This window comes from Phodopus roborovskii, unplaced genomic scaffold (assembly GCF_943737965.1).
Source record: "Phodopus roborovskii unplaced genomic scaffold, PHOROB, whole genome shotgun sequence".
NCBI lineage: Eukaryota > Metazoa > Chordata > Mammalia > Rodentia > Cricetidae > Phodopus > Phodopus roborovskii.
The window spans coordinates 8,334,601-8,361,214 of NW_026126575.1; the positions used below are offsets into that span (position 1 = coordinate 8,334,601).

At 40.2% G+C, this 26,614-nt stretch overlaps 1 protein-coding gene across 1 annotated transcript in view; it reads right to left on the reverse strand.

Annotated features, from left to right (window-relative positions):
• The window catches only part of Suclg2 (succinate-CoA ligase GDP-forming subunit beta), a 248,084-nt gene that overhangs the window by 170,705 nt on the left and 50,765 nt on the right, over window positions 1-26,614 (reverse strand). The window contains exon 2 of the mRNA XM_051203291.1: window positions 20,994-21,135. Coding sequence (XP_051059248.1) covers window positions 20,994-21,135 — 142 coding nt within the window. The remainder of the gene's footprint in view (window positions 1-20,993; window positions 21,136-26,614) is intronic.

Genomic DNA, 26,614 nt, shown 5'->3' on the forward strand with positions numbered 1-26,614 from the left:
CGCTTTCTGTAAATGAAATACCTACAGGAAGGGGGGAGTGATGAAGAGGGGCTAGCCTGGTTCAGGCCCCTGCAAACAAGAGCCCCTGCCTCAAACAAGGTGAAAGGCAAAGATTGACATCCAAGATTGTCCTCTGACCTCAGACACATAGGCATGTGTGTGCTTGTGCTTATATACATGAACACAACACACGAGAAAACAAAAACTAAAGAGGAAGGGATGAGAAGGGAAGGAAGGAAAAAGGAAAAGAGAAGGTAGGGGGAAAGGAAAGAAAGGAAGGGGAAAGAAATTAATGAGATTTATTGATTTTGAGCAATCAGAAATAAGCAAATTTTGCAGTAAAAGTTAATATACCAATTCAGTCCTCAGGCAGCCCATTAATTGCCGTTCCCAAAGTATGTGGTTCTCCAGACCCTGTGGGAGCTCCTTTCCTTGAGAAGTACTTTAAGATGGTAAGGGTGTCTATGGCTCCTCCTGCTTTTATATGTTCCATTAGCTGAGCTTCTCAAACTGTCAACATTCTAGAACATGGTCTGGCTATTTTAAATTTGAAAGTATCACCTTGTCTGGTAGATGGGGACAGAAGCTCAGACAGGCTTAGGTTCAAATGAAAAATCTGACATTAACTAGTTTCAGAGACGTAAGTAACTTGAAAAGGTGGTGGGAATAGCATTTGACCTAAGACAGCCTGACTCCCAGATCCAGTAGCTGGCATTTGCTGTGGGAGGAGCTTCCCACATCCTGTGCCACTGATTTGAGCCTCCCCATCAATGGCACCCTCCCAACACAAGTACTCTCAGCACACCAGAGATAATAATTAAACATGTTTGTCATTTATTAATTCTTGACCTCTGAAAGACACACTCAGCAAATGACATCCAATAAACCACACAGTGTTCATTCATTCTACTGCTACTCCAGTGAACAAAAGAAGAAAATGTTATAAACCTTATTTTACAGATTGGGGAACTCAGCTAAAAATGATGAAGTCTCCTAGTACCGCCTGGTGACTGAGAGGAGAGTAAGAAGTGATGAGGCTCCACTCTACTTACTCAGCATGATCACTCATCTTAAAAACATTTAAGCTTCCCAAATGAAAACAGGTAGTACTATTTGCAGCCATCTGATCTACCTGGAGAGAAACAAGGCCAAGCTGCCTTGCTAAGCACATTGAAATAAATAAAGTCTTAAGACATGAGTAAGGATCCATCATAAAGAATTCCCACACTGTGTCTGCAGTCAGCATAATAACATGGCATTTCTTTCCGTTCTGCATTCTGTCGGTGTAATTCAGTGGAGCCTTAAAAGTGACAAATGAATATGAAAAAGAGCTGACATCTCTTCCAAGTGTGAGAAGATGCCAGGAGGACCCTTGGAAAGTGCAGTGACAGCTGGACTGGAGGAGGAAAGAGTTTGAAAGGAGTTCTACACTTATTTGGTATGCTTAACTTTTATATTAAAAAGGCAACCAAAAACTAGCATGGTGGTACAGCCTCCAGTCCCAGCTACTAGGGAAATTAAAGTAGGAACATCGTAAGTTCAAGACTTCTATGGTTTCCATAGTCATTCTGAGAGTAGCCTAGTCAACTTAGTGAGTTCCTGTGTAGATAAATGATTGGCTGATAGGTAGGTAGGTAGGTAGGTAGATAGATAGGTAGATAGGTAAGTAGGTAGGTAGGTAGGTAGATCCAAGAACCAAGGTGAGAAAGACAAAAAAAAAAAAAAAAAAAAAAAACTTGAAGTGACTAAAAACAAATCAAAAGAAAAAATTAAATAAATTAAAAAAAAATAATTTCCATGCTTCAGTATCCTGCCTTTGTCCATTTGAAAATATGAAAGATAAATGGATGGGAGAAGTCTAAGTTTGCTTGTTTATTTCCTTTAAAACATTCTCGCAGCCAGGTGGTAGTGATACTCCCCTTTAACCTCAGTACTCCCTAGACAGAGGCAGGAAGATTTCTGTGAGTTCAAGGTCAGCCTGGACTACACAGTGAGTTCCAGGACAGCCTCCAAACTACACAGAGACACTCTGTCTTGAAAAAACAAACAAACAAAAAAAAAAAAAAAGAAAAGAAAGAAAGAAAAAAAGAAAAAGACATTTTCTCATCTACACAAGGACAAGGATGGCCTCAACCCACTTGACATGTAGCCAGTGCTGGCCATAAACCCCTGTTCTTCCTACCTCCCCCTCCCAAGTACAGGGATTATAGGTGATGCCAGCAATCAAGTTCAGGCCTGTGCAGATTAGGCAAACACTCTGCCAACACTGCTACATTTTGAGACAGGGTCTAAAGGCATCCAGGCTAGACTCAAAGCTATTATGTAAAAACAAAAACAAAACAAAACATGACCTTGAATCCCAATGCCTCCACCTAAAAAGACAGGGATCACAGCAAAGCACCACTACTCCCAGCTTGAAACATGAAACTCAGAGATGCTATCTGCCCTTAGATGGCCAGGAAAATGCAAGAGCTTTGCAGCATTTTGCAAAAATGGATGCTTCTTGCAGTTACCAAGATTTCACTAAAACAAGCCTCTTAATAAGTTACCTGTCAAATCCCTTAAAAACAGATGGTTACTGGGAGACAGGAGATGATGTTATCATTCTGTTCCACACAGCTGTTTAGACCAGGGAAAGGCCATTTCACTTTCCATAACATGCAATAAGCTTTGGCTAAGACTTCCAATATGGTGCATAAAAATGAAAATTTCATGCAACCACTTCTGTTACACATCTGGTTATTATTGAGTAAATGTCTTCAATAGCAAAAAGAAAAAAATTGTAACAATAAATATAAACTAAAATTGGCCTCTGTGTTTTCCTTAAGCATCACAGCACTTTAAGTTCTCTGCTGCCCAGAAAATGTAAACTACTGAGCATTCTGTACTGAGGCAGTTGGCTATACTATCTAACACAATTAACAACTTCCTGGTGGATTCCTGTTAGAGGGAAATATCTGATGCCTCATTGTTCCTTCCTGTTACTCCCCTCAAGAAAGTGTTCCCGTAATTTTATCAGAAATCTAACACATGAAACAATAAGTCAACACAACATTAGTGTCACACATCTGAAATGAGATTTTGATTTGTTAGTCTCCAACACATTACTTACATTACTATAAATCGTGTGAAGATGAAGACGTTTGGCACCTAAGAACAGTTCTGAAATAACCAACAGCAAGAACAGGCCTGTATTTATGCTCAGAGCTCTCTTGGTCCTATATTTTCAGCAGAAGACATGATGCCTGATAGTTAAATATATAGCCAAGTTTTTCACAGTACTTCTGAGGAGCATCTAAAATGACCACAAAAGGACTGTAAGAGTGGGCGGATGTACAGTTCAGGAGGATTGATTTAACATTGGTGAAATGATCAAGGCTCAAATAGGCTACCTTTAAGACGTGATTCTAGCAGGAAGTCCCACAGAACAAAACCCACACCCTTCATGGGGCCTAGTGAATTAGACTTCACTTCATCTGTCTCTATAACCTGAACTCCTTCTACAACCTGACCAACCACAATCCTAGCTTTCATAACTACCATCCTGTCCCCTGAAGCCACCAAGCATTACCCAAGCACTCCATCTTCCTGCAAGAGTCACATGTCACACCACAGCATCCCTGAGCATTAGACCCACATCTCCCTCCACTCCCTAAATCACAGCCTTTTCATTTCTTCATAACTTTGATGTTTTATAACTGCTCACATGTTCATTTTCTATCTTCTCTCACTATAATTCATAGCCCCTCCCAGGACAAACTCCAGTTACACTATCCACCACCAAATGCCTACACAAAATAAGTACACACTTGCTGAAGTAATAAAGTGTTTACATTAACTTGAATACTGTAATTACAGCAGACGAAAAAAATCTATTTATATTTGTTCTAGTTTCATTCTGTTGCTATGACAAATACCATGACCAAAAGCAAACTAGGGAAGAAGCAGCTTTATCTGGCTATACTTTACAGCCCCTCCCTGAGGGAAGTCAGGTAAGAAATCCAAGCAGGAACTTAAGCAGGACCTTGAAGCAGAAGCAAGGGGGAATGCTGCTTGCTGGCTCACTTGCATACCCATGCTACTTTAGTATAAAGCTCAGGCTTGGGACTGGAGAAGTTGCTCAGTAATTAAGAGCACTAACCGTTCTAAAGGACCCAGGTTTAATTCCTAGCATATAGATGGCAGCCCATAATTACCTTTAATTCCAGTTCCAAGGGATCCTGTACCTTCTTCTGTCCTCTTTGGTTACCAAGCACTCAAGTGGTGCACACATATACATGCAGGCAAAACACCCACACACATAAATAAATAAATACATACGTACATACACACATAAGTACATAAATAAATATAAAATAGACTCCCTTCTCAGAAGATTCTAGCCTGTGCCAAGTTGAAAGTTTTCAACTTGTACCTTCAGTACCTCACTACTGGCCTCACAATCAGACACAGCTGCATGATGGAGTGAGGAAGCCTGAAGACTGAGAAGTTCACATATGCCCTACCACAAACATTCATTTGGCTGGAAATAGTGAGGCATATACAGTTTTCCCCCAAATACCCATGTTCTGAAGATTTGGCCCCCAGTTAATGAATTCAGCCACTGAGAGGTATAATTGGGTCATGACGGGCCTGGCCTAATCAATTGAATCATCCAACAATATCATTTAATGGTGTTATTAGTAGACAGTGGGAACTTTCAGAAGTAAAGTAACTTGGAGAAAATTAGGTAACTAAACATGTGTCTTTCAAAGTTATACTTTGGCCGCTGGCCCCCTTCCTGTCTTTCCCTCTACTTCCTGGCCACCATGAAGTAAGTAACTGCTCTTACAACCTTTTGCCATGATACTCTGCAACCCCATGGCCCAGAAATGACAGAGCCAGCTAGCCGTGGCTCAGTTCTAAAACCATGAGCAAATCCTCCTAACTTCTCTCAGTAAAGTCTTCTGCCTCAGGTCCTACAGTGCAAGAGACAAGCCCAGTCTGCTACTGCAATAGTTTAACCAATTTAATCTCATTACATCTATTTCCTCATTGGAAAAACAAAAATAATTCCTTTCCTGTCAACAGCAGTTTTCCTGTCAACAGCAGTTACATGAAGAATAAATGAGACTATACATAAATCAGCAATAAGTGTATTTGAAAAGATGTCTATTGCATTCTTTCTTGGGAGGTATCTCCCAAACGCTCCCATTAAATGAGGCCAGAGCAGCATCCATGCCATCTCAAGGGTTCTGAGCCACACGGCAAAGGTTTTTATTGCATTGGCGTCACAGTGCTCAAATACTTTCAAAACTGTTTCTCCACGTTCAAAGTTTCACATCAAAAGTCACTCCACTGCCCATGACTTCAGATACTAAAAAAAGAAAAAGTTCTGAAATTTGTTTTTTATTGTAGGGTTTATCTATTTTGTAGTCTACAGTGCATGGATTGAATCCAGGGCCTACTACATGCATGATATATCCAGCCATGAATATACCTTAAAAAGGTAATAATAATAGTAATAGTAATGAGTAAAGAATTTCCAGAAAGTATTTGCAGCTATAGACCCACCTACTGAAAAGAGCCTTCTCTGCGCTTCAGCCACTGAATATAGACCTGTTTTCTAGGGGACATGCAGAACACATTCAGTGTTGCATGTTTGCTGATTTTTAATCGGGTGCAGTAGGGAAGAGAACAGTAAGCACACCCGAGGGGCTGCATAGATCTCCCAGCCTGCCTGTCCACAGACTTCCTTCCCATTCCAGAGAAAGGATGATCTCAGAGTTTGAATAAATCAAAAGCACTGGAAGAATATACAGGAAGCTAAGGCAAACAAAAGAAAGCCAAGGCTTTGAGAATGTGTACTGGGTGACAGACAGAAGGCCATCACAGAGAAAACAGACTCTGGCCATGTAGACCAAGCAGAAACTAAGTCAGATTTTAATGGACTTGGACTTGAAAGGCAACTGCATTTCAGATTATCAAAAGCCCTTTTCATGTAATTATCAAGCAGAGGGTACTCATCCATGTAGAAAATTTTCAAACCATCAAAAGCTAAGTAATGGAACTGAATCGCAGATCACCTTTAGTGTTAGTTCACCAGACAGTGATTTTGCGGTTCTCTACATAACTAAATACTAAATACCCAAGCCTACAAATGAAGGAAGTACAGCTGGAAATCTACATCTGAATAACAACAAAAATAAAGATGGAGCATCTGACACCCTGTGAGTCTTTAACACAATGGATTCTCTGATCCTCACACACTGGTCTCACTGTGCTAACAGAATGACATGTAGATTAATAAAAAGACGACTAGCACAGAAAGTCTCCAGTGCAAGCAGCTCTATGAGTTCAAGGCCAACCTGGTTTATATGGTGACTTCAAGGCCACCCAGGGCTATAGAAGACTGTCTTGGGGTGTGGAGGAGAATCATAAAGTACACGAGGAAAACTACTATGCTGAGCGGGTGGGGGATATGTAAGAATCAATCTAGGTTACTGGGAAAATCTATTGCATTTGTGACAATCACTTTTGTGAAATAATTTGTTTGCATCTCTTTTGGTTTGAGCCTCTACATAACAATTACATTTAACCCACCAATTTCTCTGAAATACTTTCAATACCACACCGATGAAACCATAATGTAGAATGATCTCACTAGTATGGTTTTACTATCAGGTTTTCACACTAACAGTTCACACTTGCAATTCTACTCTGGAGCTTCTTCTTATCATGCTGCTGAAGTCCAGAGCACATTCAAATGGCTGAGCATATCCTTAATTCCTCATGTACCCACATCTCAGACACCATAGAGTTCCATTACCTCTACTTCCTAAACAAATCTCCAAGCACTCCTCTTCTGCATGACTTCAATCATCAAAGGCAGCTTCTTGCACTTGAAGGCCACAACAGTCCAGCCCAGTGGTCCTACACCTTGTTGATCAGTGAATAGTACACAGCAGGGTGATCAATTCACTCTGGTTACCCGGGAATTTCCAAGTTTAGTCATTCCAAATTCCATATCCCAGGAAACCCTTATTGCTGAGGAATCTAATTCACCATGGTCTGTGGTAGAATTTTTTCTAGTGCTAGTGCTTGGGATTGCATGAACCTCCATCCCAAGTCATTTGTCCTTTCTAGATCCATACTCTGCCCTTGTGAGCCTATAGTTTCTCTTACTGGAATGTCTGGTCCTTCAACTCTGAGTTTCACCAAAGAGACACAGGAAGATGTTTGGGACATGTTTCCAAATGTGCTCACTCTCTCACACTGGCCATGTCTCTGCAAAGGGCACACCCCAGCAAGCCTGCAGCACCAAGAATGAATGACACACAAAGCAGTCTCAGTCGTCGTCTGTAGCCTGTCAACAGAAGCTGCCTAGCTCTGCCAATGAGTGTGCAGTAGTGCAAGAACAAATGGACTCCCTGAACTTTGGAATGGCCTGTTATCCAGCACTGCTGACAAGAAACCTAACTGAGAAGGCTCTTAATCAAAACATTTTGGGCAGCTCTCCATCTCTCTTATAATAAATCCCAAAGAATTTAACTACTTTTACAAATGCTTACAGACTATGTTGCCCACTCTCAGACCTTCCCACAGTGCTCTTCTCAAATCTTTTGTCTCACTGCTCTTTCTCAAACTGGAAATGTTGCTTTTCCTGATTCAGGATGGCAGTCCCGTCCCCCCACCCCCACCCCTCCCCATCCCCCGCTTTCTGCCACCACTACTTGAGTCAAATTTCACCAACTTCTTTCATTCATGCTATCTTCAACTTCAGCTTAAGAATAACCTCCCCAGGGAAATCACCTTCAACTCTCCTCTGCCCCACTGATTTTCCCTGAAATTTATTACTATCTCAGCTCTTCCTAAAAGCTACAAGCATTTGCTGATTTGGTTATATTCTGTATATTAAATTCATACATTCAAATATGCTTTCCAAGCAAGGTGTGGTGGCACAGATCTGCAATCCCAGTGGTCAGGGGGCTAAAGTAGAGTGGTCATAAATTTGAGGCTATTGGGGAAGATTCAGTCATAAGACAATAACAACCCTTCTGAAGTAAGTTATGGATTTCAAACCTAATGGGTTGGAAAGTCTCTTAACTTGGTATCCTTCTAATCTGAATCCTAAACATTTTCATCCCTAAAACTAGAAGTGAAAGTCAAAAAGACAGTAAAGGAATAACTTTTATTAATCGTTGCTTTTAAAAAGTTCTATATGAGTTTGATCAGAAAATGTTAGGTGGATATAATGTTATAAGAACTATAAGCAAGTAGATCCCATTTGCAGTTGAATGCCTCTATATCAGTCTCTTCCACCACCAATCCCAAACCATGAAAAACTACTTTGCTGAAGTCAAAGAAGTGAAACACATGGAAATTGTCGTGATGCAGGATTTTATTTAGCTGCAGAGGTCCAAACAAAGTAACGAAAGCCCTGCTCTCTGCCTCTGGGTACTGGCTAAGTGGAAGATTTTAGCTCTCCACCTTTTGGGGGTACTTCGATGTCTAAAACAGAACCCCTTAAATCCCAACCACTATCAAGTGAAAAGGCCCTGGCCTATAAAGATGTGTGTCTTCACTGAGACTACCTCTGTAACGTGATACACAAAACTCAGTTCCTTCTTCAGCTGATGGATGCTACATGCAATGCCCATGGCAGCAGGTGGAAAGGAACCAGTCAGAATTGCTGAGTGAAAATCAACCCAGAAAGGGAGGCATGGGCGTCAGCTGAACCTCTAAATGGAAGGGCCTTGGTGCTAACCCCTCAAGCCTGTGATGTTCTTGGTAGAAGAAGAAAGCATGACTGAAAATGAGCAACCTAACAGCTACAACTCTGTCTCCTAAAGGCCATGATGCTTTGTCTCACTTCCTGTCACTGAGTAGCTCCACTATGACTGGATCTCTTAGGCAAAGATGTCCCGCCTTTCTGTCTTATGGGAATCTTTTATGAATTATAATGACACAACAGAGAGAGGTTTCCTGAAGATCCAATAAGGCCAGGCCTGAGGGTACTCCCCAAAATCCCACTTACTCAGGAGAAGTCTGAGGCAGGAGGATCACAAGCTAAACATGAGAACTTGTTGCAATTTTCTTTTTTAAATATAAGAAGACTAGGGACATACACTAGTGGAACAATGCTTGTTTAACATGCATTAGGCCCTAGGTTCAAGCCCCAATATCAAAAGAGAAAATCCAGTCTTCAATGACATGAGGCAAGCAAAGCACTTGACAGTCATCTAACCATGACACCATTATATTCCCACCATATGTTGAAAACAACATGAGAGTAAAACAAGACATGCTGTCTAAGATGTCGGGAATATAGACACTGGCATCCCAATCTTGAGAAAGGGATTTCACGCTGTCTCTATGCAGTTGTTCTTTATCAAGAAGTAAGTTTTGCACACAAAAACAAGCCCAACGGTTATAACATCTCTGCTTACAGCAAGTATTAATATTGTGTCAATTATTTTGAGACTTCATTTTCCTGTGACTCACAAGGAAGGGGAGAAACACTGATGCCTCTCTCTTAGGGTCAGAACAAAATCTGCTCATTAGACAAATTCAATCCAAAAGTTAGAAAGGAGTTTCCATTCTCATCTTTCAGGAGGCTTCCCTGACCACTGTGAACCCTTTCCTGGTATGCCTTTACTCTCCCAATATTCCTATGCGCTATGCAACAATGCCTATGCTATCTCAGAAGCATAGTCATCCTTGCAACCTCAGCACCTGACTCACTGCAGGACCACAGTTACTGTTAAATGAATTAAGAGCCATGAAAATGGGAGTCTCCATGTTTTCCTTATTGCCCCATCTTATAACAAACAAAAATCCGGAAGCGGTAGAGAGCTAATACCCTCCCCCCAAGAGTAGGAAAATCAGTATTTTTTTTTTAATGACTATATGTGGAGAACATTTCAACTGACACATGCACACATCCAAAGGTTCCTTAGCTCAAAGTACAGCTTGTAAATTCAAGCAGCCACAGTAGAGTACGACTTGTGTTAATGTGACCTGATAGAGCTCAGACAAACTGTGATGGGAGATGAGCTGTTTTCACCTAATGAGCTGTTTTTGTCTAAGCAGATTCAATTGATCTAACAAATGCTCCATTTTGACAAAGGCTGTTTAGTGCCATGTGATGTGAGGTCCAGGCTGAGGAGACCCTCTGGAGCACAGCCTATCAAGGCTAGCTGCAGGCCATAGCACTAACATGGCATCTCCCCTCCACAATTGTGCTAGGGATGCTGTGGCCTGAGTTGCCTACTCATTAAACAAAAGTTTAAGGACATATCCAAGTGCATAAAAAGAAAAGCCATTTTGTGTACATCAGAGCAGTCATACACAAGTTTCACTGCAGATAGAGGACACCGTGGTTTGCTCTTTTATTAGTTTCCATTCAGCAATCACTTTTGAACCTAACATGACAGTCAAGGTACTTGGAATGCAAGATAGGCCATCCCAGCACTCAGGAGGCAGAAGCATGAGGATCACTATCAGTTCAAAGTCAGCCAAGACTACATGGTAAGGTCCTGTCTCAAAGAAGAAAGATGGGAATGCTCTCAGCCCTGGTACAAAGCAAACCCTGAGCTATCCATCTGATTACATACTCCAGGCCCAGCACATGTCCCTACTGCTTTTCTCTTCTTCATTTTGCATTTAAATTCTTTGCCAACCAATAGGTTAGTACTTAAACCTATCATGTTCCTTCCTGTGGAGGATGGAAACTCCATAGTTGAGTGTGGAAGTATACACCTGTAGTCTGTAATCAGGAGGTAGAGGCAGAAGGATATTAGAGGCCATCTTAAGAAGGGTGGAGAAACTGTCTCAAAACAGAAATCAGGACCAAAGCCAGGGTCATCCTCAATGTGTAAGAAGTCACACTAGTCACACAGGCAGTGTCAGTTATGGGGTCTATCTTGTGGAATGGGCCTTAAGTCAAGTAAGATTATCAGTAGGGTACTCCCACAAGCTTTGTGTCACCATAGCTCTAACATCTTGTAAGCAGGACACCACTGCAGAACAAAGAGTTTGTGCCTAGGCTGATGTTTTTGTTTCTCTTTTGGTAACATGCAGAGTACTTTCCTGTACCAAAGACACTAGAATATAGGGCTGAAGGCTCTATGTAGGTAGCAGCTCAACTTTTCTATGTTCAATGAGTTGTGGTAGGTGTTGACTTAAACAATGTGGGCCTCGCTCTCAGTTTGAGGAAAGGAACTAATAGCCTAGGCAATGGCCTATGTTATTTGGGGATTCCCATGGGACCCCTTTCAACAATTCAATTAGATATAACCCAATTCTGGTACTGGAAGCTTCATTTGGTGATGAGAGATGTCCAGTAGGGCTCCATCTTCCCCATTATTGGGTGATTTCCTTTAGATAACCTGCATATTTGTATACATTTTAGGAAGTTTCTATAGTATTAGGTTTCCATACTACCCCTCAATAGCCCTTAATTTCTGCTGTCTCTCCAAGTATTCCTACCCTCATTATCTCTCCCCTTCCCACCCTCCCCACTTCTCCCTTTCTAGTCCCTCCTCATCCATCCATAATTACCTATCCTATTTGCTTTACAGGGAGAGCTACCTGTGTGTCACACACACTAACCAAAGTACATTATCGATTACATCTTTGTTATCACTGGCTTAGCCAATAGCCACATGTAAGCAAATATATACAAAATTTGTCTTTCTGGGTCTGGGTTATCTTACTCTGGGTGATTTTGTTTTTTTTCCTAGTTCCATCTATTTACCTGTTAATATCATGATTTCATTTCTTTTAAAGGACGAGTAATAGACCATTGTGGAATGTGCCACAGTTTCTTTATCCATTCATCTGCTGAGGGACAACTAGGTTTTTTTTTTTTTTTCAATTTCTGGCTACTATGAATATAGCAGCAAAGAACATGGTTGAGCAAATGTCTCTGTGAGTGATCAAAAATATGAGACTAAATAACCCTACTGGGACCTACTGAAAAAACAAATACTATTATTGAAATAAATAAACAAACATTAAAAAATAAACTGACTCCTAATGGCATTCTGTTATAGATCAGTGTTTTCCTCAGCCATCATCTGAGAAGCTTCTGCAACAGATGGGAAAATATAGAGAATCAGAGCCAGAGAATATGCAAAATGAAAGACCCCAGCCCTAAACAGGATGTCCTCATCAAAAACCTCCACATGGAGCTCAGCAAACCCTGAAGAGGAATAGGCAGAAAGAGTATAAGGGCATGGAAGACATCAAGAAGACAAGGCTCTCTAAACTGACAGGACCAATGCACATACAAGCTCCCAGAGTCTGGGGACCAATGCACATACAAGCTCCCAGAGTCTGGGGACCAATGCATATACAAGCTCCCAGAGTCTCAGGACCAATGCACATACAAACTCCCAGAGTCTGGGGACCAATGCACATACAAGCTCCCAGAGTCTGAGGACCAATGCACATACAAGCTCCCAGAGTCTGAGGACCAATGCACATACAAGCTCCCAGAGTCTGAGGACACAAGCTCCCAGAGTCTAAGGCAGCATACACAGGGCCTATACGGGTCTACTGGATGGAGTCCTGGAGCTGAAAGGAGAAGTGAACACATGCCCTCATCCATAACCCAGAAGCTAGCTCCAGCTGATAACCACTTGCAAATGAAAACTTAGTTTTCTCCAAGGGAGTTTTTCACTGGGTGTCTTAGTCAATGTTCTATTGCTGTAAAGAGACACCACAACCAGAGCAACTCTTACAAAGGAAAACATTTAGTTAGGGCTGGCTAATGTTTGGAAGTTTAGTCCACCATGGTGGAATGCATGCAGACATGATGTTGGAGAGGTAGCTTAGAGTTCTACATCTGGAAGAGGCAGACAGACACAGGACCTGACTTGAGCTTCTGAAACTTCAAATCCTACCCCAGAGACACAGGTCCTCCAACAAGGCCAAAATTATTTCAAAAAGGTACCACCTCCTAATAGTGCCCCTCCCTGGTGACCAAGCATTCAAATCTATGAGTCTGTGGGGGCCATTATTACTCAAACCACTACACCAGGAAAACAGACTACTCTTGAAGGTGGGCCATGTGCCCAGCAGTAGAATGCCAACAGAAAAACAAACTCAATGGCATCTTTGGAGGTTGTGTCAGGGTTTTCCCTTTTTAATTCTATCTTAACTTCAATTTTAATTTAATTTTATTAGTATATTGGGATTTTTGTTCTTTTTATCACAGAGGTCCTTTGCATATAGTATAACTTCCTGTTTTGCTTTTTATGAGATTGTTGAGTGTACAAATGAGTGGATCTATGTCTCTGTTCCTTGTGCCTTTTCTTGGTCTCTTTTCCTTTTGTTTTGTCCTGATGTGTTAATGTTTCTTTTATCATTATATTTTTTATTGTATTATTATTCTTAGAAGTCTGTTTCTTTTCTAGTGAGAGGTAGAAAGGATCTGGATGAGAGGGGAGGGGAAGGGAAAGGAAAGGAGCTGGACAGGAGTAAACCAGGGCAGGAACTATAATCAGAATATATGAGAAAAAAATATGATTTCAATGAAGGAGGAAAGAAGTCACAGTGTAGAGGAGAAAACATTAACAAAGAATACAGCTGTGGACACACAGTGAACATCATAAGAAGTACAAAGGGTGGATGGGTTGGGGAAGGTATACCACAGTGGATGGAAATGGGGTACACAGAAGACAGCAAAGGAAGACTGAGCAACAGAGTCCTAATGGGCCCTAGATTTCTTTTACCTGTTTATGGTGCTAATGGACAAGTCACTTATACAGAAAAGATGCATTTGTTTACAGTTGCTTCTTTTCTTACTGCACATAGCAACTGAAGACATAAAGAAGTTCCACTCTGCATACCAAATACTTAAGTATTATTTTCCCCTGTTAGCTATGCCCCATCTGTTTCCTTTTCCTCGTACAAATGTGACTATTACATTCACTCAAGTAAAAGGCTAAAGACAAAAGAAAAGTTCTAATACTGGCTTCACATTTAATTTGAGAGAAATAACAGACTCCCAAACGTCTTAGTTTGTTCCACACTGAAGGGGAAAAAAATAGATAATTCAGGCAGGTTGTTTACACATCAATTTTCATTCTAAGGTAGATAAAGTGGTATCATTCCTTTATAGCCTCTAATTTATTTTCTGAGTTTTTATTTTTTGCAAATAACCTAGAAAACTCAGGTGGAGACTTAGTGCTATTTATAAGAATGTTAAACACTGTCAGTGTCTATAATAACCACCTTGGAGAATAGCAGAGCATCTTAAAAGCATAATTCTTCAGGTAATGTTTATTCTGTTGTAATGGAAAGGCAAGGATGATTCTCATTTACTTTCAAAATTATGCAGCTTGAACTTCATATACCACCATCCTCCTAGAAAAAACCAACCAGCAATATAGATGAGTAATAATAAAGTCAATATCAAGTCATCTGAGAATGTAAATAAACAGTTTAACACTTAGCTGTTATCACAAAAGCATTGAGAAATTTGATTTCTTATACTGTATTGGCATTGTTAATAGCTATTATATTCTTCAGATGAAAGCTTAAAACATTGTTTTTGTTCAGTCTAAAGAAAGAAAAAGGCTGGATGGTAATAGCACACACCTTTAATCCCAGCACTCAGGAAACAGACCCAGGCAGCAGATCTCTGTGAGTTCAAGGCCAGCCTGGTCTACAGAGTGAGCTCCAGGATAGCTAGAGCTGTTACACAGAGAAACCCTGTCTCAAAAAAAAAGGAAGGGAGAAAGAAAGAACGAAAGAAAGAGAAAAGGAATGAGGCATGCATTCTGCTTTCCTTATTCCTTAATCTAAATCATCCTTTAAGCACATATCATCATTGTCAACTTTATAGTCAAGTACACTGTTTGTTGAAATAACCAGCAAAGTTGGTTGGGAGATGAACACCCAACTATATAGCCCATTATCACATTCAGCCTCAAATCAAAGAGCCAAACACTCTCTCACAAGTCCAAAAACTGGGACAGTGAGGTGAAGGTGATAGCCTTAAGCTTAATAATCTAGTTTAACCCCCACAGCCCAGTGGTGAAAGGAGAGTCCATTCCTGCAAACCACCAAGGCATACACAAACAAAAATAAGTTTTAAAAGTGCAGAAAGAAGGAGGAGGGAGAGGAGAAAATGAGCAAGAGTTTAAGTCTAGGCCAGCTTTGGTGGAGCATACCTTTAATCCCAGTATTTGGGATGCAGAGGAAGGAAGAAATTTTTGTGTTCAAGGCCAGCCTGGTCTTCATGGAGCCCCAAGCCAGCAAGGGCTGAACAGTGAGATACTATTCCACTGTTGGGACCATATGACTAGTCTCACACAATGGAATTAGGGGGAAGTGAGGTATACAGTTCAAGCAAATCTCTACTTGCAGTCCTACATGTTTTCTTCCCTTCAGTGGCTGCCAAGGCAAGTTTCCCAGGTCATCTTCAGAAGCCACTTGTGGAAGATGGCAGAGTTTAAAGATAAAGGGAGTATACGTGGCTGGGGTAGCACTATGTGGAATCTGCAAGGAATCATGCTACTATCCTAAGCTACTGAAACGGCAGCATATGCACTTAAGAAACCAGCTTTCCTTGATATGCCAACATTGGAGAGGGGCGGGGAGAACACAATGGGAAATAGCATGGTCAATCTAGAGATTATTATGTAATGATGGAAATAATATTTTTTTAAGAAAAAATACTACCTGCGTGTCAGTTATATTATAGTACAGATTTTTAAAACTATTTGCTTTTTTCTAACCTTATAAGCAAACTCATTATATTGCAATTATACTATTTAACTATATATAGAGAGCAAACTACAGAATGAAGGACTAAATGAATAGAAAAAAGTGAAAGGAAATGTTACTATTAATGCAAACTCCCTTTGGATAATGGGATTTTCGGTTTTTAACTTTTCTGTATTTTCCAATATTAAAAAAAAAAAAACAATGAACATAGCCCTTTGGAAATTATTAGAGATTTATTTGTTTAAAATTCCTTTTAAAAATTCAGAACATTCAGAGGACTCCTACAGCACTAGCCCCTATATCATTTACTCTAAGCAAAACTTCTCTGCATTTCCAATTGTATGACATTCTATGAACACTAAAAACTATAGTTCACAAATGAAGGAAATAATGCATGCTGAGGTTCTAGCAGATGAGGCCATGTGGAACACTGCCTTCCTGTTAAATTGTCAATGAGGACGTGTTAAAAGGAAGTTAATACCTAGCTCAATTAAAGGTACACTAGTGGTAGTCATATTGAAGGGTAAACAGAAATCTCCTGATACGTTTCCTTTGGTTTAAATGAGGATTACAAGCAACAATGGATTCAAATATTTGACAGGATGTCAGGCACGTGGTAAAGGCTGGGAGATTGAATGCCCAGCTCCTATCTTTGTTGTTTCAAATGTGTTACTTTCCTTCACTGCCAAACTGAAGCCGAAGCTCTCGCTTTCGAAGCAATGTTCCCTCTGTTTTCTAAGAAGCCTGAAAGGAAACTCCATGTCCACTCCCCTAGGCATACCTCCCTAGAGTTTGCCAGATCTGGCACCGACTCAACAGTTCTGCTGCTTCTGTTCAGGGACACAAAATAGTTACTGAAAAGATATCCCTGCCCTGAAGTATTCCAAGGAAAATCCCATTTATAGTTGAGGAATCGGGGGGGGGGGGGGGGGAGGAGAAGAACATTTTAGAAAAGAGATTTCTTTACAAAAATATATAATGGAAAATGTTATTAAAGGTGTGATAAATAAAATTATTTTCACAAATACCATTAAGGTCAACCTAATCTCAACTCAGGTGCTCTTATAGGGTACATTAACAATTAAGCTTTAGCAAGTGAGATTTCCTGCAGGCCAACAATGTCTGTGGTGCATTTCCATGTTTAGGACCTATGATTTTCACTTACATCTGGATGAGTCAGGCTTAGTAGCAGCAAGCAAGTGAAATTGACTCTATGGGCTGGGGGGTACGGGTCAATAATTACAGTGCTGGACTAGCATTCATGAGACCTAAGGACTACACAAAGAAGGGCAGAGGGAAAAAAGAAATAGAAGGAAGGGGACAAAAGGAGAGGTATTCCACATGGAATAAATAATCACAAAGGGAAGAAAAATTAGGAAGCTCACATAATCACCACGGCCAGATGAGAAACTGTGAACAGCAAAGGGGCCACTAGCAGCCAGAAAGGCGATTGAATCTTAACATAGAAACCCTCACTCTGTTACCTGCACTCATACTTCTAGAAAGCGGACCTCCCTGAGCCTCAGTGTATCACACTGGACACAGACTGAAGGAGCACCTTTGCACTGCTGACTCCAGAGTAATAGGCTGATAAAATGAATATTTACTTCACAGAAATCAACATTATCCTTGTCTGCCAGCATAAGAAAAATGGTTGCCCCAATATAAAGGAAGACCTTAACCACATACCGTCATATGGAAAAGCCTCAAAAGTCCAGGAGGCTGCTGTATTTAACTGTCTACAGGACTAACAGTAGCTGTCAATCAGTATCAATGGGTAGCAGCTCCCTTAGGACAAGAAGTAGAATTCCTTAATGGCATAAGTAATCTGCCAGGCTTCAGGATGTAATTATATAAAACAAAGAGTTAAGTCCTTATATTGATGAATGGAAACATGCGATCACTGAAAGCAACCAAAGCCCAAAGCTAGCCAATTCCAGTGAGAGCTCCAGCTGAATCTTAAGATGGATGTCATTACCTCACAGAAGATCAATCACTCCATTTGTATTTCTTTTTACTGATTTGAAAAAAAATAAACTGTAGTTTTTTTTTTAAATATACTTTTTCCTGCTTAATGAAATGTTGAGTGTTTCTGTCCATGTGATAGGAGTAATTAACAAATTGTAGAGAATCCCAAAATTGAAAGGTAGTAGTCAAAGATGTTTCATCTGCATTTATATTCAAGTACTTCTGAGTTACACTGACAGTCCTGCCTTAAAGAGAACTGAAAGGCAATGTTTAGATCAGTCCTATACACAGTAGGTGTTCTCTCAATCTGTGGATTGCATTCATGAAGTTTAGTTCGTATGAAAAGGAAGAATGCAGCAACACGCCTTATTAAGGCACCTAAGGACCTTAATTGGGTATATGTGTGTGTGTGTGTGTGTGTGCACTTGTTGTGTGCAGGGTGTATGTGGGTCCTAGGGTGTACCTGCTCATCAGCCTTGGGTGTACCTGAAGCCACTGAGCCATCTCTCAGGCAATTTTTCTTCTTTAAAGCATGCTTAGACACCCCTATACATTGCTGTGTTATTGAGAAGCATCCACATATTAAAATCTTCATTTACCAAACCAACTTTATTCCCTCAATCAGATATAAATCTGTTTTCAGTACAAGAAAATGAGGATCTCATTCAATCAATATCTTATCGTTATAAATTGTATTTCAGACAAACAGCTTTGCATTGCCCATTTTAACAAATGTTCAAGTTAACAAGCTTTCCACAACTAGACAGCAAAATGTTCTGTTGCCCAGAGACACAACAAAATGAATCATTAAGAAAGTATCTGCAAATTACAGGTTTTATTAACTGCATGCACAGAAGAACCTGCTATATCAAGTTAAATACAACCTTCTAATTTTATTAATATTCACTTTCTATTTTAAATGGGCTGACCTACACAAACCATCTCCCTAGACTGGTCATCAAGCCTGCAGAGAGAGAACTCCATGAAGGAACTATTAAGTCTATTAGAGCTGAATGCAAACCACAGCTCTGCCGATTATAAGCTCCACAATGTTGGCTACTTTTTTAACTTATCTTGTCTGCTTCCTTGTCAGTAAAACAAAAATGCTATACTAAATGCTGACCAACTTTGGTAACTGACTAAACACAAAAGACAGAGGCATGACAGAAGACACAGGCAGTAAGAAAGTTCGGGGACAGCTGAGAGGTCACATATTCTGTTTGGCCCAGGAGAGTTACAAACACAGCTGATATGATCCACAGATGACAAGACGAAGAGTTCAGATACCCAATCTGTTGAGAACGAAACAGATTTGGGGAAGGGGGGCTACATTTAAAGACAGGTACATCTAATATCAAGGAACATTTTCAAAACCTTTCGTAATACACCATTTTATTTAAAAATATCTCCTGTAGCTAAAATGTTAACTATCACCCACTGGCTCACATCCTAAGCCCCCAAGTGATGTGGCTATTTTGCAAAGTTGTGAACCATAAAAAGGCAGAGGCTCAGAAGATGAGGTAGACCTCTTGAGGTTTTACAGTCCGACCTCACTTCCCACCTGCTCTCTGTATCCTGTTCTGTGAAAAGTAAACTCCTTTCCCATAAGTTACCTACCTGCTGCCATGCCTCCCCCTACAAACCATGAGCCAAAATAGATACTTGTTCCCTTAAATTGCTTCTGGTCAGGCATTTAGTCACAGAACTGAGAAAGGTAAGTAACATAATATCTGAATATAAGAAAAGTAAAAAGCCCTTTCAATCATTTACAAACATTATACATTAAAATCTCCTAACACATGATTGACAGGACACTATTTTGCCCACAAACTTGAATTATCGCTGGAATTAGATATAATATGCATTCTGAAATTAGATGTCCTTGAAAATAATGATAAAATATTAATATTCATGTAATTTCTCATATATACATATATATACACATACATATACATACGTGTGTATGTGTGTGTGTATATATATATATATATGAGATCCCAGCACAATCAAAAAGGCATATGTGTAATCCAGCTTTAATCTTAACCTCAAATATATTTGGCAAAAGTGTGCCTGTGGTTCCTTGTCAATCTTATAGTGGCAAAACCCTGAACACTATGGAGTCCACCAGACTCTTTTGCTTGGCTCTCCACAGGCAGTCACAGTAACAGTGATACACACACCTCCCTTTTTTTTTTTTTTTTTTTTTTTTCCACTATCAACTTCTTTTACTTTAAACCTTCTAGACTTGGTAGCATCTCCTTCTGCAAAGCCATCAATTTCCTCTCAGATCAACAAAATTCAACATCAGAAACTAGACAAGACCTCACTTCTCAGACAACTACTCACTGAGTGTGAATCTGTTCATTCACTCAAGGGATGAGTTGCTGCTGCCCCCTTTCTCCCTCACTTGTATGTGAGTTCTGGGGACTCAAACTCGGGTCCTCATGCATTCAAGGTAAACACTTTACTGATTGGGCTGTCTTCCCAGCCCCGAATGAGCTTCTTGCTTAGTTCTCTGAATTCTCATTTAGCTGTAAGTGTGTCCACAAGGAGAACCTGCACTGGCCTGACCACTGAAGAATATCACAGGTGCTCACAGGGTATATAGTGCATACACTCACAGCAGTATTGAGCTCACTTCCTTCATTGGATCTGCTTTTCTTAATCCCTTTTCTGGTCTCAGTTTCTTCCTCTAGTAAGAATTTCTTGAAAACCCCCAAAAATAAAATCCCATTTTTTAAACAGCTGATTTTTCCTTTATTTAATTTTTATTTCCTTTGAAGAGAATCATCACCAAGGAAAACCAGAGGCATAGAAAAGAGAAGGACCTCATAAGCAGTCAGACTGGTAATGGGAGGGAAACAGTTGGGACTTTAACTATGCCTTTGGCACATCTGTGATGTCAGCGCTTGGCTCTCAGGAGAAGGATCACAAGTTCAAGGCCAATGTGAATGACATGACAAAATTGAAATTGCTGCCTGCCTTCCCCATGTTCTCCTCCACTTACTCATCCCAGCTTTTATGAGGCTTCTAGAAGAATGTCTCATCTAGAGACCTATTTCTTCCCACCGCCACAGTTGGATAGGAGAGCGTGCAAAGGAAAAGTTAAAAGAGAAAGCCCCACAATGTGTCCCCCATGTCCTGCTATCTCAAGAGAAAGAATCATGATTTCCTGATTCAAGTGCTCTTTTGCCTTTGTGATTCAAAGTTTCTATCCAGGCAGTGTAACCTGGAGAAAGGCAGGGAAGTGTGAAGCCCTGTCCTGTGCTTTCACTGATGGCCAGCGCTCATCTGCTAGACCAACTTACTCAGTCTCTTCGCTGCCTCCAGAGCCTCCGTAGCAGTGTTGGCAACAAAGAACCTCTGAACTCGCACTCCATGCTCTGACATGAGCTTCTTGCTCTGGTATTCCTGCAGGTTCAGCCATCTTCTGGAGGTTAAGTGACCTGCCTGTGGAGAGAGAGGTGGACACTTAAATAAAAAGAGGAAAAAGAACACTTGGTCTAGGCGACCAGTGTTATAGGCACTATTAACAAACAATGAGCAACACTCAACTTAAAGCCACAAATCTATGTAAATCCTCCACAAGGGTTTTTAAACCAAAAATGTCAAGAAACAGTTATACACACAAAAATAAATGGAGATTTTTATAAAAGGTGGTAAAAGTACAGCACAAGATTGGGGGACTCTCCTTTCTGTCAGTGAGGAAGGGGCTCATCAAGTCTCAGCCAGCCCTGAGGACTATTTAATAGTTGTTTTGGGACAGAGACATTTTTGTAGGTGATAGTCACTTGGTAAGCTGACCATACCTCTAAGTAACCCTTGTTAAACTCATTGGGTCCCAGTCTCACCACCCCCCATGGTGGGGGTGCGGGGAAGATAGATGCATGGAAGCAGAAAAACTGCCTGGGAAGATGAAGGGAAAGGTCACTGGGAGGGAGAGTGGGCAAGGGAGGTTGGTAAAAGTTAAAATATCAAACTACAGTATATACATTAATTTTAAAAGTTATTATGTAATCCCTTAGGAAACTTTCATACTATTAACCATCAACCTAAAAAAAATTATAATACATATAAGTGTGTGTGTGTGTATCTTTCTATTTGAGCTGATAATGCTCCCTCCAAAAGCCAAAGGCCATCTAACAGAAACCCTATACCAGGCATAAAAAAAGGTTTCTTGAGTTGTTAGTCAGGGTTGACCAAGAGACATTGCAGGCTATTGCTACTTCCTTGGCTGCCCAGAGGTGGAAGATAAGTCTGCACTGCTAAAGACAATATGCATTTCAGATCCAGGGAACTGGGGCCTCTGAGCTGGAACTGATCTGAATGCCTCCTCCCTGAGGACTAGTTTTCATGGAAGCACTAAGTACAATGCAAGGTTCCAAAAGAAGGAAGCAACCAACAGTACTCCCTGGCTATGATGCCATCTGTGCCTATGAACCACAACCACCAACATGACAGGATAACTCTAAGGATGCAATAGTGACATGCATATTTTGGTGGCAACCAACAGCCCTCTGATTAGAGTTATGACTCACTCAATAACGGAAACTGCAACTATCTAGGACTGGTGAAACTATGGATCTCAGAGAAGAATCTACAACCACCAATTTACTAAACCAGCATAATACCTCACTACATCCTAAATATTTATCATTATACCCAGAGAACTATAATCCTTATCCCTAGTCAAGGAAACTTCTTTTTGCAAGGGACCTCTTCAGACAACCAATAACAACCAAAATGAGTAGTAGACTCCATCCTAATGTGCACATTTACAAAACAACTTCCTAGCCAAACATGCAGAGGTCAGTACAAAAGACAGTAAGAACCAGAAGATCAAGGAGTTTGCTACAATACTGTGTCTCCTGGTATTGTATCTCCTAGCACGGTGTCTCCTAGCACAGTGTCTCCTGGCATTGTATCTCCTAACACAGTGTCTCCTGGCATTGTATCTCCTAGCACAGTGTCTCCTAGCACAGTGTCTCCTGGTATTGTATCTCCTAGCACAGTGTCTCCTGGCATTGTATCTCCTAGCACAGTGTCTCCTAGCACAGTGTCCCCTGGCATTGTATCTCCTAGCACAGTGTCTCCTGGCACAATGTCTTCTGGCATTATATCTTCTGGCAGTGTCTCCTAGCAATATCAGACCCTGCACCCACAAAGTCTCACTAACATGACATGATTGCCTAGATGATAAGTGAATAAGGGTAACAACAACAGATGAGCTAATATGGACAGGAGAAAGCCCAAGAGGTTTCATCACTTCCCAAAGAACTACTAGCAATTAAGGAATGCTGAACAGGGGAGAAATAGTCTTCCCAAATGGTCAGCCCCAAAGATTTATATAAAAGTAACACTATACAGACTAAGCAGGTTGTGTTTAGGACAGTCACTTTTGTAAAAGCAAAATATTGGAAAAGGAAGCCATGAATTAGAAAGAGACCAAGGAGAGTTTATGGGAGTTAGAGGGAGGAAAAGGAGGGGGAAATGAAATATCTATATTATAATCTCAAAAAAATAAAATTCGACTGTCAGAATGAAACTCTTAACAGATGCTATTTAAAAAAACAAAACTCAAAATAGTTTTTTTTTTTGTTTGTTTTGTTTTTTAAAGTTCAAAAGGTTAGGTATAGAAAAAGAGCCTGGAATTGCATCAGATGTCAACAGGCAGACAGAGGATGCATGAGACTGCCAATGGCCATTCTGTGAGCTAGTAATTATTTTCAGATAAAAACATTAAAGGTTCACACACACTGCTATGCCTCCCCTCACTCACCTGGCCCAAACAGGGAAAGCCCATAGCATTATCTTAATAGCTAATATACACCATTAATCACACTCAGGAAAATCTTAGGGGTAATAGTTTCAACTCTATAAAATCATGGAACCACACACTAATTCACTTCTTTGTTTTTCTTTTTAAAGATTTTCCTAAATGTGTATGTATGTGTGCCTGTATGAGTGAGTTTCTGTGCACCACATGCATGCAGGAGCTTGTGGGAGCCAAAGGGTACCAGATACACTGCAATTACAGGTCTTTGTGAGTCACCTGACGTGGATGCTGGGAACTGAATTCAGAGTAGTGTATGCTCTTAATGACTCAGCAATCTTCCCAGATCTCTAAATCACTTCTTTAGTTTCTAATGGACTTTAGATAGATATTTGAATGGTAAGATCTCACTTCTGTACCAACACTGAGTAGAGTTACCTAAGAGTCTTCATTATTAGACTACTGCTCGGCTGCAATTGGATATTATATAACCTTGCTTTAAGATTCAGTAGAAGTGGGGTTTTTATTTCAATGTACACTATCAATTACTTTTTAATTTATGTCAACAGAATATAAAGAACAAGATGACACTCATGTAAATTACTTTTGTATTTTATCCAATAACAATAAACAGCATATCCTACCAAAACTATAAATCTCATTTGTAATGAAAAAGGGGGATATATTTAGTTGTTTACACCTAATGAGTCATAATGTTAAGGAACTTATAAGACATGACTGTCCATTAATGAAAATTAAAAGTTTAATCACAGCTAGATTTCAAAGTTGCAAAGTGTGAAAAATAACATGTTTCTGACCCCTCCTAGCTCCTACCATGATCTCCATGAATGCCCAAGGCAATGTCAGACTAACCACACTGCTAGAGGCCTAAGTATTAGTATTCAGGAAACCATATTGGCCTGCCCTGAAGGTTCTAACAGGATACGCCCTCAGCTGTAGCCACTAACAGCTGAGCCACTAAGAGTACCACCTGTGCATATTCACTACATTTCCTTTCAAAAGGGCCCTGCTCACCTCCTATCTTTCTCTCACTCCATCCTTCACCCTCTCTCTTTTCCATCACTCTTGTCTCCAGGGACCAGTCTTTGCCCCCATCCCTGCCCCTTCTCTCTCCTCTACCAATAAACCTCCTATGTGAGTCCTGTTGTATGGTATGACTTCCCTTTGCACACTAAGGGCTATGCACAGAAGCTTCATTCACTTTCAGAAGCTCTGAAGTGTCCTTAAAACGTCATCTCCTGTAACCTCCAAACTATAGGATGTACTCATGAGCTCTTTCAAACAGACAATCCAACATGGTTCACAGTTATGTCCAACCTAAGACCTGTAGACCCTATTGACCACATGTAGCACAAGACAACTATGAATATGGCCCAAACATTTGGGGGCCAGGGTTGCACCACAATGTCAAAAGTTGGGCACCCTACTATGCCCTTACAGACAGATGATCTTCTACTCTAAGGCAATGTGTTCTAAATTTTGTGACACTTTTAGCAAAATATCTTAATTGGCAAATGGAAAACACCAAAATAAGTCAGTGAGATGACCAAAGGAATAAACTCTGCCTTTTATCCCCAATATAAAGAATGTTCCACTCCCAAAAACTGACTACCTCTAAACTAGAAAAGTAAAAGTCATCCCTTAGGACTTGAAATAAACATAATTCATGTATACTTGTAAAGTACTGACGCTGTGACACGATCAATCCTAAAGATCAGTCCTCCTATTTATCCATATGTGTTAATATACACATATATTGCTTACAATGTTAACATTGAAGTTGATTATAATTCCTCTTTAAAAATAAATAACACCTAGATAAAAAATTAACAGCAGGACAAACAATGCTTACACCATCTAATTTTTTGGTACTTCTTAATTTTGCCTCTGATTTTTTAAGTCTTAATGAAACATTAGTAACTTGAAAGACACAAATTTGATAAACAAACACACTCAAAGGCTTAATAGTCTGTTGTATTCCACACAAGACTCCAAGAAAAACATGAGTTTAAGGTATTTAGTAAACGCCACCTAATGAAAGAAAACATTAAATGTTACACACATGTCATTATCAGGGACTGCTTTTAAAAGGCAAATGGGAAGAATCAATAGATTAGGCCTATGTTGACATACCAATTTAAAGCCATTAACCAAAGAAGAAAAAAGTATAGTCTGAAGGCACATTTGAGAGAAACTAAAAACAGCCACCTTGTGGTCACGGTCAATTCCTTTTCATTAGACACTGGCCGTATTAATTTCAGATATGTTAATGCAATCTGCTGCAAACTAATTGCAATTGATCCAGAGACCAGCATCAAAGACATATAATACATATCGACTGCTTCTACATTGACCCAAATGAATGCCAGTTTAAAGTTGCTTGCTCTTAAATTGAAAACCAAGACAGTGAGCAGACTTGCAAGGCCTGTGCTAATGCCCAATCTTATCACTTCACGTAGTAATCCTCTTACAGAAGTGTCAGCTGACTGTGTTCAACCAAAACCTTGGAAGAGCAGGGTCACTTACTAGGTCTACACTTCATTAAGTCATCTCCTCTTCTTAAGAATTTGTGCTGGGTTAAGGAGATGGCTCAGTTGGCAAAATGCTTGCTGTACAAGAAAGAGGGCTGGAGTTCAACCCCAGAACTCATATAAAGCTAGGAATGGTAACATTTGTTTATAATCCTAGAGCTAGGAAGGTGAAGATAGGTGGAAACCCAGTGTTGCTAGTCATCCAGCCTAGCCTACTAGGCAAGTTCCAGACTAAAAACAGAGCCTACCTCAAAAATAAATAAATAATAAATAAGCTGCATGGCACCTAAAGAACACCTGAGACTGTGTCCTACACACACACACACACACACACACACACACACACACACACACACACACGCATATCCACACATCCATCAACACACACAAATTACATACATATGTGTGTACATGTAAGTAGATAGGTAGTCATCAGTGTGAGCATATGAATTTCTGCTAAGTCCATTCAAGAACCACTTAGTCTACTTCTGTATTTTTAAGGGGAATAAGAAGAAATTTGCTAAACAAGTAGATGGTGAACAGTATGGTAAAGACAAAATAGAAACTAGTGGTTAATTATAATAACTTTCCTAACATTGAACAC